This window comes from Glossina fuscipes, unplaced genomic scaffold, assembly GCF_014805625.2.
Source record: "Glossina fuscipes isolate IAEA_lab_2018 unplaced genomic scaffold, Yale_Gfus_2 221, whole genome shotgun sequence".
Lineage (NCBI taxonomy): Eukaryota > Metazoa > Arthropoda > Insecta > Diptera > Glossinidae > Glossina > Glossina fuscipes.
In genome coordinates, this window is record NW_023998564.1 from 1,740,855 (window position 1) to 1,764,408 (window position 23,554).

The 23,554-nt window shown below is 35.4% G+C and overlaps 4 protein-coding genes across 4 annotated transcripts in view; 1 reads left to right on the forward strand and 3 right to left on the reverse strand.

Moving 5' to 3' along the window:
• The window catches only part of LOC119642279, a 43,980-nt gene extending 23,949 nt beyond the window's left edge, over window positions 1-20,031 (reverse strand). The window contains exons 1-9 of the mRNA XM_038041377.1: window positions 19,103-20,031; window positions 17,884-19,028; window positions 17,221-17,602; window positions 16,947-17,155; window positions 15,813-15,820; window positions 12,486-13,237; window positions 8,679-8,837; window positions 712-2,183; window positions 13-430 (exon numbers count right to left, since the gene is read on the reverse strand). Coding sequence (XP_037897305.1) covers window positions 13-430; window positions 712-2,183; window positions 8,679-8,837; window positions 12,486-13,237; window positions 15,813-15,820; window positions 16,947-17,155; window positions 17,221-17,602; window positions 17,884-19,028; window positions 19,103-19,225 — 4,668 coding nt within the window. The 5' untranslated portion in view covers window positions 19,226-20,031. The remainder of the gene's footprint in view (window positions 1-12; window positions 431-711; window positions 2,184-8,678; window positions 8,838-12,485; window positions 13,238-15,812; window positions 15,821-16,946; window positions 17,156-17,220; window positions 17,603-17,883; window positions 19,029-19,102) is intronic.
• Window positions 5,290-8,225, forward strand: LOC119642166 (ribonucleases P/MRP protein subunit POP1). The gene is made up of 3 exons (XM_038041159.1): window positions 5,290-7,169; window positions 7,232-7,746; window positions 7,808-8,225. The coding sequence occupies exons 1-3, from the start codon at window positions 5,486-5,488 to the stop codon at window positions 8,150-8,152; spliced, it is 2,544 nt and encodes an 847-aa protein (XP_037897087.1). The 5' UTR covers window positions 5,290-5,485; the 3' UTR covers window positions 8,153-8,225.
• Window positions 12,449-13,304, reverse strand: LOC119642168 (augmin complex subunit msd5). The gene has a single exon (XM_038041161.1). The coding sequence runs from the start codon at window positions 13,206-13,208 to the stop codon at window positions 12,456-12,458; it is 753 nt and encodes a 250-aa protein (XP_037897089.1). The 5' UTR covers window positions 13,209-13,304; the 3' UTR covers window positions 12,449-12,455.
• On the reverse strand, window positions 19,159-23,099 carry LOC119642167 (zinc finger protein 528). Its single transcript, XM_038041160.1, has 5 exons — window positions 22,319-23,099; window positions 20,756-22,245; window positions 20,302-20,683; window positions 20,046-20,242; window positions 19,159-19,242 (listed from the first exon to the last, which is right to left on the reverse strand). Exons 1-5 carry the CDS (start codon window positions 22,439-22,441, stop codon window positions 19,227-19,229), a joined length of 2,208 nt encoding a protein of 735 aa, XP_037897088.1. The 5' UTR covers window positions 22,442-23,099; the 3' UTR covers window positions 19,159-19,226.
• Window positions 23,100-23,554: the final 455 nt, after the last annotated feature.

A 23,554-nucleotide genomic window follows, 5' to 3' on the forward strand; every position in this document is an offset into this window, starting at 1 on the left:
AAGATTGCTGACATGAAATTGGAATTGAGAAAAACTTACTCTTAAATCTTGAGCCCTTTTAAATGCCTTCTCACAAAGGGTACATTTGAATTTTCTGGCACATTCGTGATTATGATAGATATGTCTTCGAAGAGCTCTGGCTGTGGAAGAGGTTTTATTGCATATATGACAGCGGTGTTCAATGTTAGTATCTTCATGTAAACTCTTCATATGCTGCTTAAGTCCGGATAAATGGCGCAGCCAAGTGCCACATATTTCGCATTGTTGGGGCTCGGGTGGTGGCTTCGGTTTGTCCGAATGTTCTATTTCATTATGCTTTTTAAGACTGTATCCACTCTTTAGTGTTTTGCCACATTTATCACATATAACTGAACTTTGTGGATCATGTGAGTATTTCAAATGTTCCTTCAATTTACGATCGGTCGGTAATCTGGAAAAGAAGGGACAAACCATGGAATATGGTCATAAATTTCTTTTAAATAATTTAAAAACTTACAAAACATTCAAGCATCCAATGTGGTATATGTATGTGTTTTCTTTTTTTTTCATAACTATTCAATTTTCTAACTTCCACACCAACACAAAGCACAAACATTATTCCACTTTAAAATAATTGTATGAATAACTTATTCTTTTTCAACAGGTTTCAAATTGATGAACAGACAAAATTTAATGGCAAGTTTTTTTCTTATGGTGTGATATGGTACTTACTTTTTCTTGCATTCCGGGCATTCGAATTTGAATTCCTCTTTCGGTACATGCTTTGCGAAGGAATGGTGTTCGAATGATGCTTTTGAAGAGAAGGTTTTCGGGCACTTGTCGCATTGAAATGTTTTCTTATATTTGGATGGACGCGGATTGGGTAGATGTGTGTTCTCATGTGTTTCCAATTGCTTCGAGTCTAGGCACGTTTTATTGCAGCTGCTACATTTGAAATGATCGGGATTCCAATGCACATACACATGTTCTGCAAGTGTTTTACGGGTAATAAATCTTCTACCACAACATTCCACGAAGCCATGATCATCGTTATGCGAGATGCGAAAATGAGCTCGCATATCGCCAAAACAACGTACGAGAAGTTGACATTTCGGACATCGCATGTTATCGTAAAATTTAGCAATAACGGTATCGTACTCAGCTTGTTGAGCATTACGGGCTTCGATCTCTTCGCGGGTCATACGCTTTGGAGGCACTAACGGTTTAGGATGTTTACGATATTTTTTAGGTTTTACAGCTATTTTTCGATAGATTATGGCATATTTGTCATTAGGTTTCTCCTCCGGCCAACTGGCATCTGTGTCATCGTCCGTATCACTCGTCGATTGGGAAGAGTCCTCAGAGTCGACGTCATTCACAAAATTCTCATAGTCGTCATTGCAAACGAGATTGTTCTTAAGATAATCTTTATCTTCTTGTTCATGCTTTTGCTCCAATTTAACATTTTCCTCTAGTGGAATTGGGATTGACGTCTGATCTTCTTCCAAGAAAGTATCCAATAGCTCGTTTTTAATATTCTTTTCTTCTAGTAGTTGCGATTTTTTTGTATTACCCTTAGTAGCCGTAACAGACAATTTAACTTTTGCTTTGTCTGCCTCGGTTTTACGAGGCCTACCTCGCTTTTTTACCATAACATTTGTGTTTTGTACATTATCGTCTACAATAACATTTAAGGAATTATTAATTACACTGTCGTTATCAGTCTTTGCAGATTCTGTTGCAGGAAGATCCGTGTCGGCAAATATATCGTGGCTGGGCTCAATATTAAGTTCAATAGACAACTCGCGTTTAATACGTTTATTACACGTTTCTTTATCTGATAATATGTCATGCATTTGCTGACGATTCCGTCTTGAAGCGCGCAGAGATCGCTCACTTAGGTTTGGAATTTCTTCTATTATTTCGATTTGTGGAAGTAGGTCTAAATCATTAACTTCAACCTTAACCTCCGTATCAAAGATGTTTTCGGCTAAATTATTTGCCAATTTAATTGTTTCATCAGTACAAGAAATTCGCTCAGATTTCAGTTTCAACTCATGAGGTAACAGATCGTCGACAATCACGGTTTTCGATTCCAATTGGTGATGAGCTTCTACTACCCGCACATACAGAGCATGAAAATCTCTTATAACATTCCAACAATTCCTGCATACCTGCTGAATGGATGCACAATTCCTTTTAGGCTGAGAATAAGAAATTATATGAAAATTAAATTTTTCTCTCCAATGACTTGTGTATTACAATTTAGTGTACCTTTAACCAGAAATGTTTATCTATAATACTGCTTATATTCAAACGCAAACCTTCTTCCGAAAATATATCAATAAACTTCTCACCCGGTATTGAGGAATTCGCTTTTTCTAAGCACAAAATACAAAACATCTTTATTATACACTTGACTGCTTAACTATCATTTATTAAGCCACTCATAAGAAGACCAATTATATTTTAAAAAATTCTTCGATTTTTAGAATAATTCGATCTTTACATTGGTCAAAACAAGCCACAAAATATTAAAAAAATATCAAAGCTATCAGATGATAATAGCGGCGCTAATGAACAAACATTCCTACTTTTGCAAGCGTAGAAAGGTTTTTGCATTTATTTTGCAACTTGTTAATCCTGCTTTTTGATAATTGTGTTGTTGTTGTGTGTTCGGCCAAAAGGGATGCATTGTAACCGATTGTCCACTTGTTAGTTTAGAAAAGCTCTAAAAGTAAATAGAATTGGGATATCAGCACATATTAGAGCTAAAGTTTTACGAATATGGCAACACAGCGTCTTGCCTGAGTTTCTTTAGACTTTCTCCATTTCTATAATTGGTTATATTAAAACAATCATGATTTAAGCAAAATAGACTTTTTGGGTCGCAATCTATACTTTTTGGTTGCACGCTATACTTTTTGTTTGCAATCTATACTTTTTGGTTGGAGTCTATTTTTTTTTGGTTGCACGCTATACTTTTTGGTTGCACGCTATACTTTTTGGGTCGCAATCTATACTTTTTGGTTGCACGCTATACTTTTTTGGTTGCAAGCCCATTAGAAAAATTTACCAATACACGTTAACGATATCCCAACAAACAAAGTGATTATTTTTTTGATGTCGGTTCGAAGTTAAACAAGTGTAGTACAAACACTTTTGAAGAATCACTAGAACTAAGAAACTATTTGTGAGCTATTTGTAATCTTGTAAACAAATTTAAGTCTTCGTTTTTCGTCAAACATGGGTTACTATTGCTAATTATATAAGCAATTTTTTCAATTTAAGCTGCTTACGAGCTTCAGCGATTTCGTTTCATTTTTCTTAGGAAACACAGCTTTTTTAAAAAACTGGCAATAATAAGCAATTGACAAAAATAAAAGCTATTTATCTGATTGATATCAGATAGAGTATGTATAAGTGCTTAGGCATAATAATGCGTTATTTTTATTTTCGGGATGTGACTTCAATTTTGTCGAACTTTTCAGAGATACTCTGGACATTGACAAATTATACGAGACAAATTGTTTGCTTAATTTATGTTTATTTTGTACGTTCTTACGTTCTTTTGATGTTGTACGGTTTAAAACTTTGCTTTACACTCTATATTAATTTATAAGGAATGAAAAGCAAGCAATAAAAGGGATTTATCTACAATATTAAACGTATTTGTCAAGTCCAAATGTTAAAGTAATTCTTTTGCTTTGTTTTATTGAGTGAGTGAATTTCTTCTCCCTGCTCCTTTTAAAGTCATTTTTCTTAATTTTTTTTATCATTAATCAATCATTTTCGCAGTTTTTTTGTCGAGGTCCATTAATGTTCGAATATTTCCTCTGATAATTACCCGTATGCGAACTTCGAATTTCACAACTTGAGGGACTAAGTAAATGAGCGAACTTCGAATTTAACAACTTGAGAGAATAAGTGAATGAGCGAACTTCGAATTTCATAACTTGAGGGAGTAAGTAAATGCGCGGCGCGTTCGTTTAATATTTTGCCGTAAATATTTGTAAATATTAACCATAAGCACATATTCATTCATCTATATATGTGCCTGTTTCTTAATTGATCTTATATTTAATTTTATTTATTTTTTTGCTTCTTTATAATACATTTTAAGTAATTTTGTAATTTTCCAAAATATATTGAGAACCGTATACAAACATTTGGAAATAGAATGTTAAAACATTGTACTGGACCGACCCCTAAAACCCCCAAAATATTCTCAATGTCATTTCTGGTGGTGGTCCGTTTCCGCAAGAGCTCGTTCGTGTTACTTAACGTCAAAATAAGGAATCCTTCCTTTTTTTAGAAAGTGATTATCTCTCAGTGATTCTCTCTCTGGCCGTTGCAAATTTTGTTATCAAAAACTGCGTTATATTTTTGACGGGATAAATTAAATTCCCTCTAAACTTTTTTACCAACAATTATAGACTCTTCACGAACTTTCTTGAATCGATTTTTACCTCAAACCAAAACGTCAATTTCTCATGTTTGAGGATCGTATGCTAAGCTAGTTCTTTATTATAACAACGCCTATGATATACTGACGATTCCGTCAGACATAATGTATCTAGTTTCTTGGAGGAATTATCCTCGACTTTTGCTATTAAGGTGACTATTACTAATGGTATCAAGAGAATTGTTATTTTTTCGGATGGCAAGTCAGCCCTATTTCTAAAAAATGAAAGAAAGGGGAAAAAACAGTAAGTGTTTGATATACACAGGATGTTACATGAATCTCAAGTGGGTGACTACCACCCTGTTTGGGTTCTTGGTCACTGCGGCTTTTTTTTAAATAGAAAAACCGACTTTCATCCAAAAAAAGCTCGTGTTTATGGGACAATCTTGTCCCTCTCAACAAAACAATACGGGCAATTTGCAACGACATCTTTCAACAACTAAATGATGAATTTAAAGAAATTGCGCGTGTTAAGTCCAATCGCCTTTTGTATGAAATAAATTAAACATTTCAATTCAAACAGCTTTCAGGAGCTTTCTTTAATTTCCGGGAAATCAAAATTCTTTATATACTTACGAACGGTCATACTTATGATAAAGCATATCTAAGAATGATTCGTGCTATACCATATGACATTTGCGAAGTTTGCAATATTATCAAGTCTACTGAGCATGTATAAGAGGTTCTTTTAGTTTCTTCGAGTTATGTAAGAGTCTTTTCGATCTCTTTTCAGCAAAAAATTTTTGCGTTCAATCATTTTTTATTGCTATAACATTCCCTAGCCAAAGTTTGCAACACTGTTTTTTTTCACGTGACTTTGAACAACTCAACATTCGACAATTACATACACATGTACAGTTGCACTTAACATATCGGCTTTAGCTGTTATGGCCGCTTTTCTTTATTGTGTTTTATATATAATTTTTACCCATAACTACGACTGTTTATTATCTGCACATATAAGTCACAAATTTATTGGCTTGGTTCGTCTTAGCTTAATATCGCAAAAAAAAAAAACTTTTTTTGATATCGAAGTGTGAAATGGTGACTAAAAAAATGGAATATGACACCAGTTTAGTAGGTTCCCACATGCCAACTTTCCAATATGCCGCATCTGTTCTTAAAGAAATGATAGATTTGGTGAAAAGCGTCCAGCATCCTACTTCCAATAAATTAGTATTTCAAACGCTACCGAAGCGTATGAGAAGACGAGCAATGTCTCACCATCCCAAACGGTTACCGAGGAAATACAGAACGGCTCATATTGCACAAATGTCGAAATCTGGAAGACCGCAGCAAGTTAATAGGCCGTCGCGTAAATATCGAAGAAGACCGCGAAATCTATTGGCAGATTATTTGCGGCGTCAACGTAAGCACAAATGGCTGGAAACTCATATATGGCATGCGAAACGCTTTCATATGATCGAAAGATGGGGATATCGGTTACCTTATGGTAGTTGCGATAAAACGTTTCGTGCATGTTACAGGGCTTCAGCAGAGCACTGCTTATTGCAAGACATCTCTTTTTATGCTTGCATTGAAATGAGAGGTCTCCTTGAAGACTTGGAAAAAGGTTTTGAGCACTTAACTAGCCAACACATCGGTTTAAGAATAACAGCGAGCACATTTGTGAATGGTCGTAGGGAAGGTAGCGTTGATTTATTTAAATACAAAGAATATCCTTTTAAAGCTCTAGGTAGGGTTAACTTTTTGTGGCGTCCATTAACGCAAGGTCAAAAACAAGAGCAAAACTTGAACAGAGTATTGTGGTTATGGATGCATCCCAGTTCCTCCCATTGCATAGTAGAAGAACTTATTAAAGTATTTGAACTAAAATCCGCAAAAATTACGAAAATTCCTTTAGGCATTGAGGATGAGAATCCAAAAATTGACGGCTCTTCAAAGATGTCTGCGAAAATTCAGAGACGGTTGAAATTCATGACTAAATTTACGGTCAGGCAAAATATTCCTACCTATAAAAACAATCTTGCAACAATCGAATTAAGGGAATTGAGCGGCACGATAAATCGTTTTCGTTTGACGGGACCTCTAGCTCAAAGGGTTTTAAGCCATGCTTTTAAAGTGAAAGATTTCGATCGTTTAATAAATGCGAAGAAAACGTGGGTCGGAGATTTGTTAGGAGAACAAACATTTCTTGATACTTACAAGCAGCAACAGCAATATTGGGAAAAATGCCAGAAACTTTTAACGTCTCCATCACAATTATTATCTAACATGGTGTTGGCGTTGTGTATTGAAGATCCTCGTCTGCATCGCCCAAAAAAGCGTACCAAAGCCATCAGTAAAACAAAATCCGATTATAACGAAGATCTTGAAGAACTCTTAGTCGATATGCCTTCTGCTCTAAGTGAATCTTCTTTATGGGAACAATGCATACGGGATCGTGTATCCAATGAAATGGTAACATCTCATTCCTATTATGGGTTAAGGGAAAAGCAAGCTATTGTTCCGGGGCAACCCTGCCAATTTGAGGATGCATTGCAACCTATTCCTGTTTTATTGATTCAACGCCCAGGTTCCCAGCGTAGTAACTTCGTACGTCTTGGTTATGGTTGTGGCTGGGATGTTATTGCCCCAGCTGGTTATGGTTTACATATATGGTTGTCTTGTATCATGTGGGGTGCTCGACCAGGAGGATTAAGAGAGTTCGAAACAATAGGCCGAGAAATGGGCATTGAACAACATTCACCGGATACTATTAGTGGCAAGTATATAAAGGCTATATACAATATAAATTGCAAGGATTAATTTTCTTCATTATTCCAGGTAGGCGAATGGCTGCCGAACGGTACGTAGAGTTGCGTGATAAATATTTTCGTTTGCCACCCAACAAACGCGTCAGCTATCGAAAATTATCCATTCTGTCTCCATTTCGTGCACCTTTCTCAGAGTTAGTGCGTGATTGGAAATCGGATACCACCAATGTGAACGACTTCTACGTCTTACGAGATCGTTCTAAGCTCAAAGATATTGTTGAATGTATTAAAAGATCAAATCCGGTGAAATTTCCGTCAAGCCTAAAATCGGAATGCCTAATTCAATTAAGATTAAGCGTGAAACGTCGAGGAAGTCCAAACAATTTTTCTTTAATTTGTTTGCCTATAAGAAACGATTTTAAACGCAACTTAAAACACATCTATTTACGTAGTAATGACCCCGTCTTCACAGAGCCTTTGTTGTCGGACCCCAATGAAAAGGAACGCAAGAAATTTCGATTGCAACATAAAAAGCTATTAAAGCGTTTAAGAGCTCGAAGGATTAGAGAGAAGCGTAAAAAACAGGTTTGAAAAAATTAATAGCAATTGAATCCATAACTAACTATCTCTACTTTTGCATGCACAGGAGACAAGCAATACCAAGGTATACATACGTTCTGCTGGGACGGCTGCAATTTGTGCTGCACAATTTAAGAAAATGTGCGAATTGTGGCTTCCTGAAGATACTTCCACATTATATACCGTACGTAAGCAAGGATGTCGAGACGTTTTTGGTTATCTTACCTCTGTGAATTTCTGCCTAAGCGAAGGTACAGTAGGTGGTATAGGATACGTAACGGCAGAGGGACTAAAAAGTTTGCTTAAACTTTGTCAGAAATGTCATCTAAAGGAGCCCATGTGCTTAGTACGTCCAAACAATAGCCGGCATTACCGTTTTGCTACATTCAAAGTAAATTTAGATGTTTGGTGATTTCGACTATCTCGTTAAGTTTGGCAAGAGTGTTAATGAAAAAAGAAAAAAATATAATATTTTTATTTACCTACACCTGATCGAAAATTCGCTCTTTGTTATAACGTCGCCTCTTTTATGTAGCATTAAATGTCTGTAAATCTTCACAGTCTGCCTAAATACAGAGCTATGTACTCGATTAAATGTAGGGCCACATTTAAGTGCCACTTTAAGAGGATTGAAGAATGCAGAGATGAACGCACGTGTCGTGAGATATGGAGGGTCTTGAAGTTTGGTCTTATCAACAACCCACAGAGGATTACAGCTAAAAGAACTACTTGTGCTACACCCCAAGGAATAAACGGACGGACGAACTGCACTTACCGAACGAGCAGATTATAAGCCATTGTGGGCTTTACCCCACCTAAGGTCTACTATGTATTTATATATGATAAGTTTGTCACAATTCAAGCAAGCACAAAGAACGCCGTATTACGTATTTACAAAACCGCGTATTATCTCTCATCGTATCATAACATATATTTACCTTGAACGCCTTTGATCTTTTAAAGGCGTTTTCACATATGTTACATTTAAGTGTGCAGGCCAGTATATATTTACTAAGCCGTTCATGGGATTGCAAAATTGGTGACACTTCCGAATATGTTGGACATGTTTGTTCTTGCGCTGCACGCTTTTTGTGATGCATAGGTTAGTGATGCTTAAGGCCGGTCTGACGGTCGGTCACCAAGATGGCAAATAACTTGCATGTACCGCTCAAATAGATCACGATTACTAATACATCATCCACAAATATCACAAATATCACGCTCCTTGCTCCGATAAACTTTTCGAAAATGGTCTGTTAAACGATTTTTGTCGCCGTGACTGTAAAAAAAACCCTGTAGTTATAACTTATATATTGACTATAAGTACCTTTTTACCTTTTCCCTCCCTCTGTGCACACAAACTGCTGTTGATCCTTTGAAAGATGGGTAATCGAATGCGATTTTAGTGCTGTCGCCGAGCTAAAGTATTTTACGCAAGTGTCGCATTTATGAATTCTTTCTTTTACATTAGTGTAATTTATAATGAACTTCCATATACCGTTGATCAGCCAAGACTGGGCCGCAAATGTCACACGTGAAATGATCGCATGTGATCTATCAGGTAACAACGATTAAAAAATTTCTTATTACAGCACAGAGGTATGGAAATTGGAATGAAAAAGATATGAAATCAAAGAGAGGTATGCAAATTCGGTTGGAAAACATGAAATTGCTAATAATTCAAAAAGAGGTATGGAAATTCGATTATTTCATAGTCGCAACAATTCCGTTAAGAAAATAGAAAATTTCATTTCACGCAACTTCCTTATGGACCGCCTGTCTAAGGTTGATCTTCCTTCCGATTTATCGTCATTTCAAAGTGCCTTTTAGTCTGCTAGAACCAACTTTTCTGATATTGACTCCCTCTCACGTAAACCTTGGTGGAACTCTTCGCTGTCCACACTTTTCCGCAAATACCAAGCTGCAAGGAAAAAAATGAGGAAATAAGAGAATGGAATCTGAAAAAGAATGGCATTATGAAAATGCCTTCGAAGACTCAATTTGGATGTAGCATCATCACAGTCATGACTAACAATCAGTTAGGCTTGCCTCCCAAGAAAGCTTTCACTGAGTACAAATCGTTAGTCAGGTCATAAGTTGAATTTTCACATTCCATATGTTGCGATTCCCCAAAATATCCTTCAACAGCTAAATGACGAATTTAAAGAGCTTGCGCGTGTTAAATTCAATCGCCTTTTCTATAAAATAGATCCCACATTTCAATTTAAACCTTTTTCTGTGGCTTCTTTTAATTTCTGGGAATCCACAATTCTTTATAGACTCATGAGCTGTCACACTTATGATAAAGTTTATTTAAGAATGATTTGCGCTATACCATGTGATGTTTGTGAAATTTGCAATCTTATCGAGTCTGCTGAGCATATAATCTTCAGATGTCGCGGGCTTGATGGCATTAGAGGTTCTTTTAGCTTCTTCAAGTTATGTGATGTTCGCCTCGATCTCTTTGCAGCAAAAGATGTACGTCGTCTCGGGGACCTAACTTGCTTTATTAGAAAAACGAATTTATTGTTTTAAATTTTTTTTTTTCTTTTTGCGTTCAATGTTTTTCTATTACTTTAGCATTCCTTTTTCAGCCAAAATTTACAACACAGTTTGTTTTTTAACAATTCAACCAGTACGATTACACACACACACACACACAATGAAACTTAACATACCGGCTCTAGTTATTACAGCCGCTATATTTTTGTCGCGTGATCTAAAATTACGACTGTTTATTATCTGGACATACAAGCCACAAATGTATTGGCTTAGTCCATCTCCACTCAACAAACCAAAAACAAAAGAAATAAGATGAAGGCCTCTTTCATTTTGCGTGTTATACGTCCGCCACTTTTTTTTTTTTTAGTTATTAATAAGGCAAATGTCACGTCCACAATTGATAAACCAAGGAACTTTTTTTGTTCGCGGAAATAAAGAGTATAAGTGACGACCATATGGTAAATTATTCCATCGCTGTTGCCAAGAAAAAACTGAATGCTTCTTGTTGATTGCCCTCAAATTAGGAGAAATAAGAACACGATTATTGAAACAAGATGGCCTGGAAAACTCAATGTTATCTGCATATAGAATTCATGCCACCAAGAGCCAGACGAGGGCATTTTGCGTTCGATTCCGCATTATTTTAGAAGGTGCTTCTTTGGCTTGTTCAAAAGTGAACATTTAAAAAAGATGTTCAGGAATTTTGTCAATGTAAGCAACAGGAGAAAGTTTAGAGTGTAGAACAAATCCTAAGAAGTCGAAAGTTTTAACAGAAGGAATAGACGACACGTAGATGAGCGACAGAAGTAATCGTGCGGTTTCTCTTTTTTTTGAAAAGACCAAACGTTTGGTCTTGTTGACTGAAAGTGTGAGTTGAAGTGATTCAAGATGAGAGGAAATAATGTGGAGGGCAGATTGCAAATTGCGCCTACATCAATCTGGATCAGAGTTGGATCTAAAAATGGCATGATCGTCAGCATAGCCCAGGATTGAGACGTTGTCAGGAAAGAAGTTGAAAATTTTGTTAATCTATAAATTAAAACAACGAGGACGCGATACAGGTTCATGAGGACCTGCGAAAGATTTTCTTTATACCACAACATCGTCGTTGTTAATTAACATGGTCTTATAGAGAAAGAGGTCATAAAGAATTTGGTAGGGAGATTCAAATAGAGAGGAATACAATTGAAGATCTGATTGATTGTTGACAGAATCATTTTTATTCCTCAAAGCATGCGGCCATATCGTCCATGCACTTTTGCCATTCAAGCGGCAGGTTGCTCTTGGAATATTTTATCCCATTCAAAGGGTTATTATTATTTTACCTTTGGCATGATATACTAGTGCTGGCCGAGAGGAGAGGATGTCAAGCTCACGGTATTAAGCTGATTTTAACGTGAAGTTGGTGTCACACCGTGGTCGAACATAGACGAAAATTTTGAAATTTGTGAGAATTCTTATAACTATTAAAGCTTTTTTCGTCAATTGGCACAAAATTAGCAGGCATGAAAAAATTGCATTTTTTTCCCTTACGATTTCTAAAAAAAATATATATTTTCCAGTTTTTGCTACAAATTTCATCAATTGATATTAATGTCAAAGTCAATTTGATAATTATGATTGGAGTTTAAATAAAATTGACAGCGGTAATGATACAATAAAAAAAATCAAACGCTGAAGATGTGTCTAGAAAGCAAGCAATGAGAATGTCGTTCTTAGCAAACGTTGAGTTCATCGCTGACAACAAAGTGACAGTTTTGTTTTTTTGGGCTGATCTATAACGTCTAAAATCAAATTGAAAATTGCTGAGGACACATTATGTTCGAGACACTATTTTAAACGTGAATATAAGGCTTTCTCGAAAACTGGTCTAATTGGGAAAATTGGAAACGAAGGCAATACATCTGCTGGAATGTCTAAAAAAAGTCCAAAGTGAACAGGGAGTTCTTTGCTTGGGCCTTAGTAAAGTTGGGGTTAGATTTGGAATATGTTATTATTTAGTTATTTAAGTGATTATTCGGGTAGTTTTTTTTTTGTTTAATTTTGCGTGTTATGCGTCCGCCGCGTTACTTTTCTTATACTTTTTATTAAAATATGCATATTATAGTTCGCCACGCAGGATAGCACAGGAGATGAAGGGGTAAATTCCGATATGTAGGATGTAATGTGGTATATGAGTATAAAAAATTAAATGAAGGAATTGATGGGTGTAATTATTTATTTAATTTTTCAAAAGCACTAACTGAATGTAAACAAAATGATAAGATCTGGGTTAGTTTCTCCAAACGTTTTGAAGTACTAAAATTAGGTTGTTTAAGAATATTGCAACAGGTCCGAGTAGCGTTTGCATTATCAATTTCGTCAAGCAATTTATCTAAATTCTTCTCTTGCTTCTCTGTTAAGGCTAATTTAATATTCCCTTCTTCAGGGTAAAGTTTAGACAGTTGTTGCGAAAACTGGTTTAGACGTTGTAATTTTGCAACATACGCTGCTTCATTCTGACGATCTCGTAACGAGGCATTTAACTGTTTCAATTGTTGTTGAAATTTTTTAAAATCGTTGAAGGTTTCCGAAGCCGTTGATAATCCTTCCGGTTTGGCTACACTTAAAAAATTTTGTGATTGGCTAATGTTAGAAATTGAGTTTGACACATCTGTTAATGAAATTGAAGATTTTAGCGATGTAAAGTGATGGCGATCTTTTATAGGTCCTAATTTTTTCGGCTTCTGTATGTTCTCAGGATATTCATCAAGACTTTTGAAGGCTTCCATAAAATACTCCATTGCGGATGTCCCGTATAACGCCTCCTCTTCAATGTGTTTTTCTTCTCGTTGGTATTTGCGATAGAATTCGTCCAAAGATATGACTCGTTCTTCACAATAACCGTTTTTCATTACAGATTCATATCCCTTATAATTTTTCGTAACAGCGTTACTAACTTTTGAAAAATTGCTCTCAGTAGCCATCGTTATAACGTAATGATTGGATATGATATCTTAAATATTTGATATAAATGTAAGAAGAAGTGACGAAAATCTACTGGCAACTTTCAAGAAGAAAAAATCTTTTGGAAAAAAAATACGTAATTTTTGGCGCGTTTACGCAACGTACTCATTGCAAGGGTTGCCAACTTTCAAATATATAGTTGAACTGGACTACGACTAGTGTCTCAATTTGCAAAAGTCAACATTCTGTCGTTTTATTTTAAAGGTACAGCAATTCTGTACAAAAGTTAAATAATTTCATTGCACGCAAATTTCTAATGGACCGTCTATCTAAACCTTCCTAGGACCTACCTCCTAATTTATCATCAATTCGAGATATTTTTCAATCTGAGATTAAGTCTGCTAGAACCACCTTTTCTGATATTGAGTCTTTCTCATCTAAACTTTGGTGGAATTCTTTCCTGTCAACGCTTCTTCCCAAATATCAAGTTACAAGAAAAAAAATGAGTACGTGTGCCTATTCAGGCAACTTCACTGAGCATATGAAAGTGCTAAAGAAAGGGAGATCCGCTGCTGGAAAGGGCAAAAAAGCAATGGCAACTCGCGTTTTTTCTGGAATTATATCAATAGTCATCAGAAATTAAATGGTTGTGTTGTATGGAACAAACATGATAGAAGATACTAAGATATTCCAATTATATTCGACGTGTCAGTCAGATTACAGTTCTTCCAATTCGTTTTATTAATTTACATTCGAGGAAAAGAGCTACCGCTGCAGGTTGTGAAGGAGTTAAGTGTGACATTGTCAGAGCACCGTATGCATGCAATTAATAACCGCTGGTCTATAAACTTTATAACCTTAGATTTGCGATATGGCAAAGTTGTTCCCGTTTCTAAAGTAGATAAAGATTTAAATGGGTTACGCAAGTTCAAATCCCTTTCGTTATTGATAAAGACTATTAATTTCAATGCTAAGGAGCGGTTAATGGATTTTTTGAAAACTGGGCACATTATTCCAACTTGTCTTTATGGGTATCGAAAATGCAAATCTATGAATACGTGCATTCATGAACTATCTTTTTTCGTAGTTAGACTAAAGAAAGCTGGTAAAATGGTTGTTATGCTTTCCCCGGATATCAGCAAAGCGTACGATTGTGTCAAGCTTGGTAAAATTCTTTTAAACTTTTCAAATTCTCTTCAAATATGTCTCTTTGTACTAAACATTTTATCCAAGTATATTGGTTTATTGAATTACAGATATGCTATTAAGGCGGCTATTACTAATGGTATCAAGAGAATTGTTATTTTCTCGGATAGCAAGTCAGCTCTACTTCTAATAAGTAAACGAGATGCAGAGAGTCAAAATGTGTTTGATATATATAGTATGTTACATGAGTCTAAAGTGGATGACTGTCATCTTCTTTGGGTACCGGGCCACTGTATTTTTTTTTTAATGTTAAAGCCGGCTTTCATGCAGGGAGAGCTCGTGTTGATGGGACAATTTTGTCCTTCAAATACACTCCCAATGAGGCATTTCGAGCAATTCGCAACTACATCCTTCAACAGCTAAATGGCGAATTTAAAGAGATTGCGCGTGTTAACGATTTCTTAATTGTATTTGCGGACTCATCTTTTTCAGCGGCTGTCAATAATCGATGAGAGCTAATTTTTTTTCGATGTATGCGTCGATGTTAATTTACATTTTAACCCCAGCAAAACAAACTCTTTATTTTGCCAAAAGTTCTAAACGTGAAATCTTTATCAAAGTTACTTAAGTTGATCAGGTGAAATCTGTTCGATTTCTTGGTAGAATTTTAAACGACAGCGTAACCCTTCATGAGCATTATGAAAAAGCCTTCAGAGACTCAATTTGGATGTAGCATCAATAAACTCATGACTAACAATCAGTTAGGCTTTCCTCGTTGCAATTTCCCAAACGCCTTTTCTATAAAATAAATCCACATTTCGATTCAAACCCTTTTCTGTGGCTTCTTTTAATTCCTGGGAATCCATAATTCTTTATAGACTCATGGGCTGTCACACTTATGATAAAGTTTATTTAAAAATGATTTGCGCTATACCATGTGATGTTTGTGAAATTTGCAATCTTATCGAGTCTGCTGAGCATATAATCTTCAGATTTCGCAGGCTTGATGGCATTAGAGGTTCTCTTACCATCTTCAAGTTATGTGATGTTCGCCTCGATCTCTTTGCAGCAAAAAATGTACCTCATCTCGGGGAACTAACTCGCTTTTATTAGAAAAGCAAATTTATCGTTTAAAAATTTTTTTTTCTTTTTGTGTTCAATCTTTCTATTACTATAGCATTCCTTTTTCGTTTTCAGCCAAAGTTTGCAACACTGTTTAACTTTCAAGAACTCAACAAACACAATTACACACACACACACAATTACATATAACATGCTTACTCCAGTTATTAAGGCCGCTCTTTTTTTGTCGCGTTTTATATATATTTCGACCAAAAATTACGACAGTTTACAGTGTGGACATATAAGCCACAAATGTATTGGCTTAGTGCATCTCCATTCAACAAACCAAAAAAAAATTCAATCCAAAAGATGACGAGAAACTGGAAACAGATAGTTTTCTGCTATCCTTTGCTTACATATTAGCCTATATTAAGAACAGCAATTTCTTAAGACCCAAAAAAAAATTCTCCGAGCAAAACTTAATATAACCTGTACATCGTTGGAAAGGCTATTACTAGAGGACTCACGCTGTACTGGTTTCATTTTTTCACAGGGCATGGTTTGCCCACAGTGACCTTTCAAACGTTGCTTATATGTTAGCAGAAGGTGGAAGGTTAGACGAGTCCAGTAAATAATGCAATATTGGTTCAACCAGCAAATCAGCCTCTTGCTAGAAAATTAGCAATCTTCTAAACTCGTTCTTCTATTATCTATTGATTTTCAAGCATTTAGTAAAGTTATGTGCTCTTTTTCCACTAAATATGTTGTTGTTTGTGTACGTTATTTCTATAAAGTTTCTTTTTTTTGATGTTGTTAACTGGATCAAGCCAATATGAATTAGCTTATAAGCCCACTCCAAACATTTATCTAAAATTTTAGTTCGTTTTTTAGCAAACTTCTCAGAATTGTATTAGTGTGTACGACAAATATATTGTAGCAAAGCTCTCTTGTGTTTCTTATGTTTTTAAGTTTAAAATCCTAAAATGTGAGAAACTGATGTCTGCTTCTATTGAACATAAAAAGCTTAGAATAAAATCGCAAAATATAAAACATAGCAAGAAGAAATGTGCACACACACTCTCTATTGTACATTTTAATTTAAGATAAAAGGTATGTATACACACTTTACATATTACAGAGAACATCGTTTTCATTTGTAATTTGATGCGTCATATGTTTATCCATTTCCTTAAAAATTGCCTGATTACGGTGACGTGTTGGATACAAAGCTTTCTGTCACCAGGGAAAAATTCCGTTTAAATAGAAATATGTTGCAAGCGGGAATAGCGCTAGAAAGAATATTTTCGTCCCCGGGAAACAATGTTTAACGACCAAATGTTTTCTTCTGCATGGCCAAACCAAAAATTTGGCACGAAGCCGCCGGGGGGCAAAAATAAAATTTTCCGAGTATTAATAAAGGAGACGTGAAATGTTAAAAAAAATTTGCTTTATCACAACGATTGGTAATAATGAACTAATAAAATAACGTTATCGAAAAAACTAACGCACTAGTTAAATTAAACTGAAGCAAAGCCGTTTTTACGAACTACGCCTGCATTTGCAACTTTTCCGTACTATTTGGCCCTGATGGCAGGAAATTAAGGGCGAAATTGTCTGCATACTTTTTGCGGTGATGTTCTGCCCATTCTTTAGGATGCGCACGTTTGCGATGAGCATGCATGTTCGCATTAGAGTTGAAAGTTTTTGGACACCAGGTACAAATATAAAGAACATCGCCAGTATGTGTAGTCATATGTTCCTAATAAAAGCAAATTTCGGAAATTTTATCTTAACAAATTTATAACAATAATTATGATTTCTTACGATTAATGTCGTCTGCCGTTTGAAAGCCTTTTCGCAAATAGTACATTTATGATTGTTAGCCATTTCATGGTTAAATTTAATATGTCTTTTCAGAGCGAACGGATTTGGTGATACCTTCGAACATATTGGGCAAACTGATTCTTGTTTACCACCTTCAGGATGTTGTATCATCTTATGACGTTTCAAGCCACGTGGCCCGCTTAATTTAAGGCCGCAGATGTCACAGCTTACTTCCGGCGGTGGTTGTCCCGTGTGTTCTAACATATGACGTTCAAAGACATCGCTGCTCCTTATAGATTTTCCGCATATATCGCATACCTTCGCATACTTATTTAAGTGAACATTTCGTATGTGATTATTAAGTAAATATTGATCACCAAAACTGGAAATTGAGAAGATGTTAAAGATATCGATCAATTTGATATCTTTAGCTATTTTGTTTTTGTTTCAAGTACTCACGAACTATTCGGGTTAATTTTCAAGATTAATTTGCAAAATGAAGTAAGAATAATTTTCTAAATATCTAATTTTCTCGGCTGTTTTACAAATTCCAAAAACAAGCAAATAGTCGATCTTAGCCATAATGCTAATAAAGCATACATGTGCTACCGCCGATCACAAAGTAGGGATTGAGCGCAAACAATGCAAACTATACAAGCTTACCTTTTTCCGCACTCACCACAGCGAAATTTCCTCTCTTCTTCGGGGATATGTATTAAGGTGTGCGTTCGCATAACTTTCCAAGCAGCGAATGCTTTACCGCATACAGGACATTTGTGTATTTTCTCCCGATTACTTTCGTGCATTTTCGCATGCAATTCTAAAGAACGTCGATTGCCCATAACTTTACCGCATTGGTCACATTTGAAGTAATTTGGATCTAGATGTTGATGTATATGATCAACGAGATAACTGCGTTTAAATAATTTTTTCTTGCAACATAAAACGTAAGCACGCCTTTGATGACATTTTCTGAAATGTCGCTGCAGTTCGTTAAAATTTTCCAACGGATCCTGACATACACCGCACGTGATTTTAAAATGTTCAGCAATAAATTTGTCGCTTTCGTTTTGCTTAGTTGTTCGATAGCTTAGAGAGCGAGAGCGTTTGCTATTCGAACGCTTAACCTCTTCGCAGTTAGCATGAGGTGAAATAATATTTTGAGTATCTGAAGGATTGTAATCAGAATCGTAATCGGTGTTCGAATGATCATTAAACGAGTAATCTACCAAATTTGCGCTTTGTTTAAGTTCTGTATTTGTTATTAAGAGTTCTGGTTCTTCCTTGATTTCTGGCTTTATCTCAAGAGCCTTATTAGATCCTACAATAGTTTTACCAGACGTTATGCGGGAAGGAATATTATCTTTTTGCTTTCGTTTTACACCTTGGCGTTTTAATATTTTTACTTTTTTTCTTGTTTTCGGTAGACAGCTTTCCGCATCTTGCTGCTTGCGTGGTCGACCTCTACGCTTCTTTTGCACAATCGGTTCAGTGTCCGACAAAGTTTCATTAATAGGTAATTTATTTTCTTCAATAATTAATTCACAGGTCGGTATTGATGGGTTTATTATTAACATTTCCGTTTCTAGGCTATCTTCAAATAAAACTTCTTTGTCAATACCTTTGGTTTCGTGGAACATTTCCGCTAGTACGGGTGATCCATTATGTGATGTCTCCAGTTTTATATTTTCCGAATTAACTGTAAGCAAATTGGCATGAGCGTTTTCTAGGCGTGTATAGAATTTATCAAAATCATATAACTCTTTCCAACAAGTATGACACATCCATTGGTAGGATTCAATATTGTTCTGTAGAAATTAAGATTCGAAAATATTTTCAAATAAAACCAATTTTATATTCGTCCATATAGTTATATACTTACTATCGGCCATAAATGTTTTTCTATAACACTCTCCACCTCTAGTTCTTTCCATTGTGTTGAATCCACCTTGATGTTTAGCTGAAATTCAAAGTTCGTTTCCAAACAAAGTAAACACCTATCCATTTCACTGGTCGCCAGATCTAGTTATATAGCAAACGTAAAAGTGTATATGTACTAAGCTTATGTTTAATGATCTTTTGCAATTAAATATTATTGTAAGGCATAATAATAATAGCAGTAATTAATAATGCTTTTGCCGATGTTGTTCAACGTTGCCTTAAATCGCAATTTATGCACAGTTGTTTCTAACTGCACGGTTAGATAAAATACATCAGCTGCTATAAAATACTGCAGCAGCTGAAGAAATAATGCTTATTAAACACTTTTAATAAAGAATCGACCATGTTTCAATGGGCTAGCATAAACAGTATATAATTGGTATGAAACGTGCTACCTACTCCACTACGTGGTTAATTGATATATTTTTTTTAATGCACCGAACATTTTGTAATTGTAAAAATAGAACTACAAACCATACACTACTAGCGAAAACGTTGCAAGCTGCAAACGTAAATGTATGATAATAAATTGTACCGCGATACGCATGCATTGCGTATTTGTAGGCATTACAAACATACGTACGTACTTACTTACTTACTATTTTCTTGGTATATTAAAATCCAAAATTAAAAAATGTAGGCGGTTCGCATGAGAACAATAAGTAAAATAATAAATATACCAACGAAATAATAGGAACATTCTAAAAATACCAGCAAAAGAAAATAATTTGATGATGCATCAGTTTTCAGTGGACGTCTTTAGGCACTTTCAAAGCTGCAACGTATTATTAATAATTGCTAATATTTATTATTCCAATATTAGCTCAATTATTACGATTCACGAAAACTACGATATCTAAATTTAAATTTATTAATATACTTGCATTGGTAATTCGGTAGTCCCTGAAGTAGCACCACAATTATTCAGAAAGTTGCTGACATATTTTTTGCGATGATGCTCCGCCCACTCTATGGGATGAGTCTTTTTGCGGTGCGCATGCATATTAGCATTGGAATTAAATGTCTTTGGACACCAAGTACAAGTGTAGAGAACGTCTCCAGTGTGCGTGGCCATATGTTCCTTTAAGATATACATATATAGATTATAAACGATTTTATTAATTTACTATTTGAGCTTACTACTAAGGACCTTGATCGCTTGAAACCTTTGCCGCAAATTGTACATTTATGATCAAATCCTGTTTCATGAGTATATTTTATATGTTCTTTCAGAGCATTGAGATTCGGCGGCACTTTTGGGCATATTGGACATTCAAATCCTTTTTTTCCACCCTGTGGATGTTGGCGTATCTTGTGACGTTTTAATCCCCGAGGACTGGCCAGTTTAAGTCCACAGATATCGCAATTAATTTCGGGCAGAGGTTGGCCGGTGTGTTCTCGCATGTGACGTTCAAAGGCTATACTTGATCGTATCGTTTTACCGCAAATCTCGCAGACTTTTGCATATTTGTGCAGATGTACACCTTGCAAATGATTATTAAGCAGTAGTTGACTACTATAACTGGAAAGAAAGAGAGAAGGATCATAAGAAATCCCCTTTTTTTAAATCAATGCGTTTTTGTTGCAATTTTACCTTTTCCCACATTCCGTACATCGAAATTTTCTTTCGTCTTGCGGGATATGTATTAACATGTGAGTTTTCATGACTATTCGAGCAGCAAAAGCTTTACCACATATATGACATTTATGTTGCTTCTCCCGTTTACCATCATAAATCTCGTGCATTCTTATGTGTGATTTCATTGATCGTCGGTTTCCCATTATCTTCCCGCATTGTTCACATTTGAAATGGTTTGGATTAAGATGTTGATTTATGTGATCAACAAGGAAAGCGCGTTTAATGAATTTCTTTTCGCAACATGAGACATAACCGCGTTTTTGATGTTGCTTTTGAGAGTGGCGCTGTAATTTACTAAAATTTGCTTGGGGTTCGTCGCACACAGCGCAGATAATTTTTATGTTGTCGGTTATAAATTGTTCAATTTGATTTGGCTCCAATTTTTTGCTTCCACTAGAAACACATTTTCTTCCCTTCTTTTTATGTGTCGTAGAAACGGCGTCATTGGCTGGACTACAAATTGAGTCAGAATCAATATTAGAGTAATCAGCCAATTCTCTTTCTAAATTTTCCGATTGAACAGCTAATTTCGATGTATATGTTAGCTTTAATTCAGGTTCAGGAACGTTCTTTGTTATTTCAGAAACAGGCAATAGTTCCGTTCCCTCTGTGAGATCGTCATTCTTACCATTTCCTTTCGTCTTTAATGCACTACTTCGTTTCATTTCATTTATCAAAAATTCTCTAATCTCTTTTTTACGAGGCCGTCCTCTTGGTCTCCGCGGAAGAACGGAGCCTTCTTGAATAGGTTCCTGTGCTTTAGATTTTATTTCCTTCTCATTTCGTAATCGATAAGGTGGAGAGAGTGGATTTATTAGCGTTTCAGACGCTTCTAAGGAATTGTCATTTTCCAGTCCATCTACGTTTGATTTAGGTTCTGTATTCGTTATTAACAGTTCAGGTTCCTCCTTGATTTCTGGCTTTATCTCGATAATTTTATCAGATGTGCTGACTGTTTTTCCAACAATTGTGCGGGAGAGAGAAACATCCTTTTGATTTCTTTTTACAGCTTGACGTTTTAATATTTTTACTTTCTTTTTTACTTTTTGTGAGCAACTCTCTGCATTTTCCTGCTTTCGTGGTCGACCTCTACGCTTCTTTTGCGCAATCGGTTCAGTATCCGACAATGTTTCATTAATAGGTAATTTATTTTGTTCAATAATTAATTCACAAGTGGGTATTGATGGGTTTATTAACATTTCCGTTTCTAAGCTATCTTCAAACAAAGCTTTATCAATTTCTCTAGCTTCGGAGACCATTTGCTCAGTTCGTTCTGCTGGCGGAGGAATGGGTGATCCATTACGCGATGTCTCCAATTTTATATTTTCTGAATTAACCTTAAGTAGACTTACACGAGCAATTTCTAGGCGTGAGTAGAACTTATGAAAATCATGTAACTCTTTCCAACAAGTATGACATATCCATTGGTAGGACTCAATATTATTCTGTAGAAATTAACATGCGAAAAGATTTTCAATTCGATTAGATCTTGTCACGTACATATACTGACATACTTACTATCGACCATAAATGTTTTTCTATAATATTCTTTATATTTAATTCTTCCCATTGTGTTGAGCCCACCTTGATGTTTGGCTCAAATTCCAAGTCGGTTTCCAAACAAAGTAAACACTTGTCCATTTCGCCGTTTATGTGTCAAGTCAAACTAAAACGAAAGCCTCTGTTAAAATAGCAATGACGCTTTATTTACTTAATACACATATAATAATAATAATAGCAGTAATTAATAATGTTTTAATAATGTTTTGCTGCTGTGATGTTTAACGTTGCCTTAAATTGAAACTTCTGCGCAGTAGTTTTAGTTAGTTTAGTTAGTGAGATATACCAAATCCGCTATAATGCACTGTAACAGTTGGGCTATTTGTGCTTATTAAATGTTTTCAATAGCTCTTAAGTGAGGTGTGTTGTTGAAATCTCTCATTAAGTGAAATTTAATAATAAAATGAAATCCTCATAATTTTTTTCTTTTACTATCTTGTGTCGATTGCAGCCTCATGGGATTCGTAACGTGTGGTCTATGAAAACATTTTAGATTACATATAAGAATAAAGATACAAATTTATCGTGGCATATTATCGACCTGAGTACAGCATAGATTACATGATGAAACGATTGATTCGAATTAAAGCTTCCGATTCTTCAAACAAATATTCACATTGCCTGGTTGGTAGGCGAATTTCAGTTTTAATATTTTCTTCTTGTTTTTATTCTACTCAGGAAATCAACACTCGACAATTCGCTGAGATATGTAGAAAACGTCCACTGTGAACACCAAATTTTTTATTTACTTTTTAGTAAAGTTGGGATTAGATTTGTTATATAATATTATTTATTTGATCAAAGCCTTCCATTCACATTTCATTCACACTTGATACAACACGTCCCCTTTGCACACAGCTGCTGGATAATTTTTGTGTTTTGCTGGTGTTAGTGAAAATAAGAAAAAAAAATGTACGAGAATTTAATTAATTTAAAAGGAAAAGAAAAGCAGGCAAGAGAAAAAAAAAGGAAAAAGGAAGTTTAAGAAAGTAACCATATTTTTTGAAATTTAAATGGTGAGAAGGAGGAAAGGAAGGAAAAGGAAAAAAAAAGATTAAAAAGAAATATATACATTAAATTTTTTTCGTTCGGATTTTTGGTTGGTGGTACACGTTACAATAGCCAAAACAACCTCAGTCCATCTACCTGCGGAGACTGGGTCTGATCTTATAACTCCTGACAGAGACGGTTTCG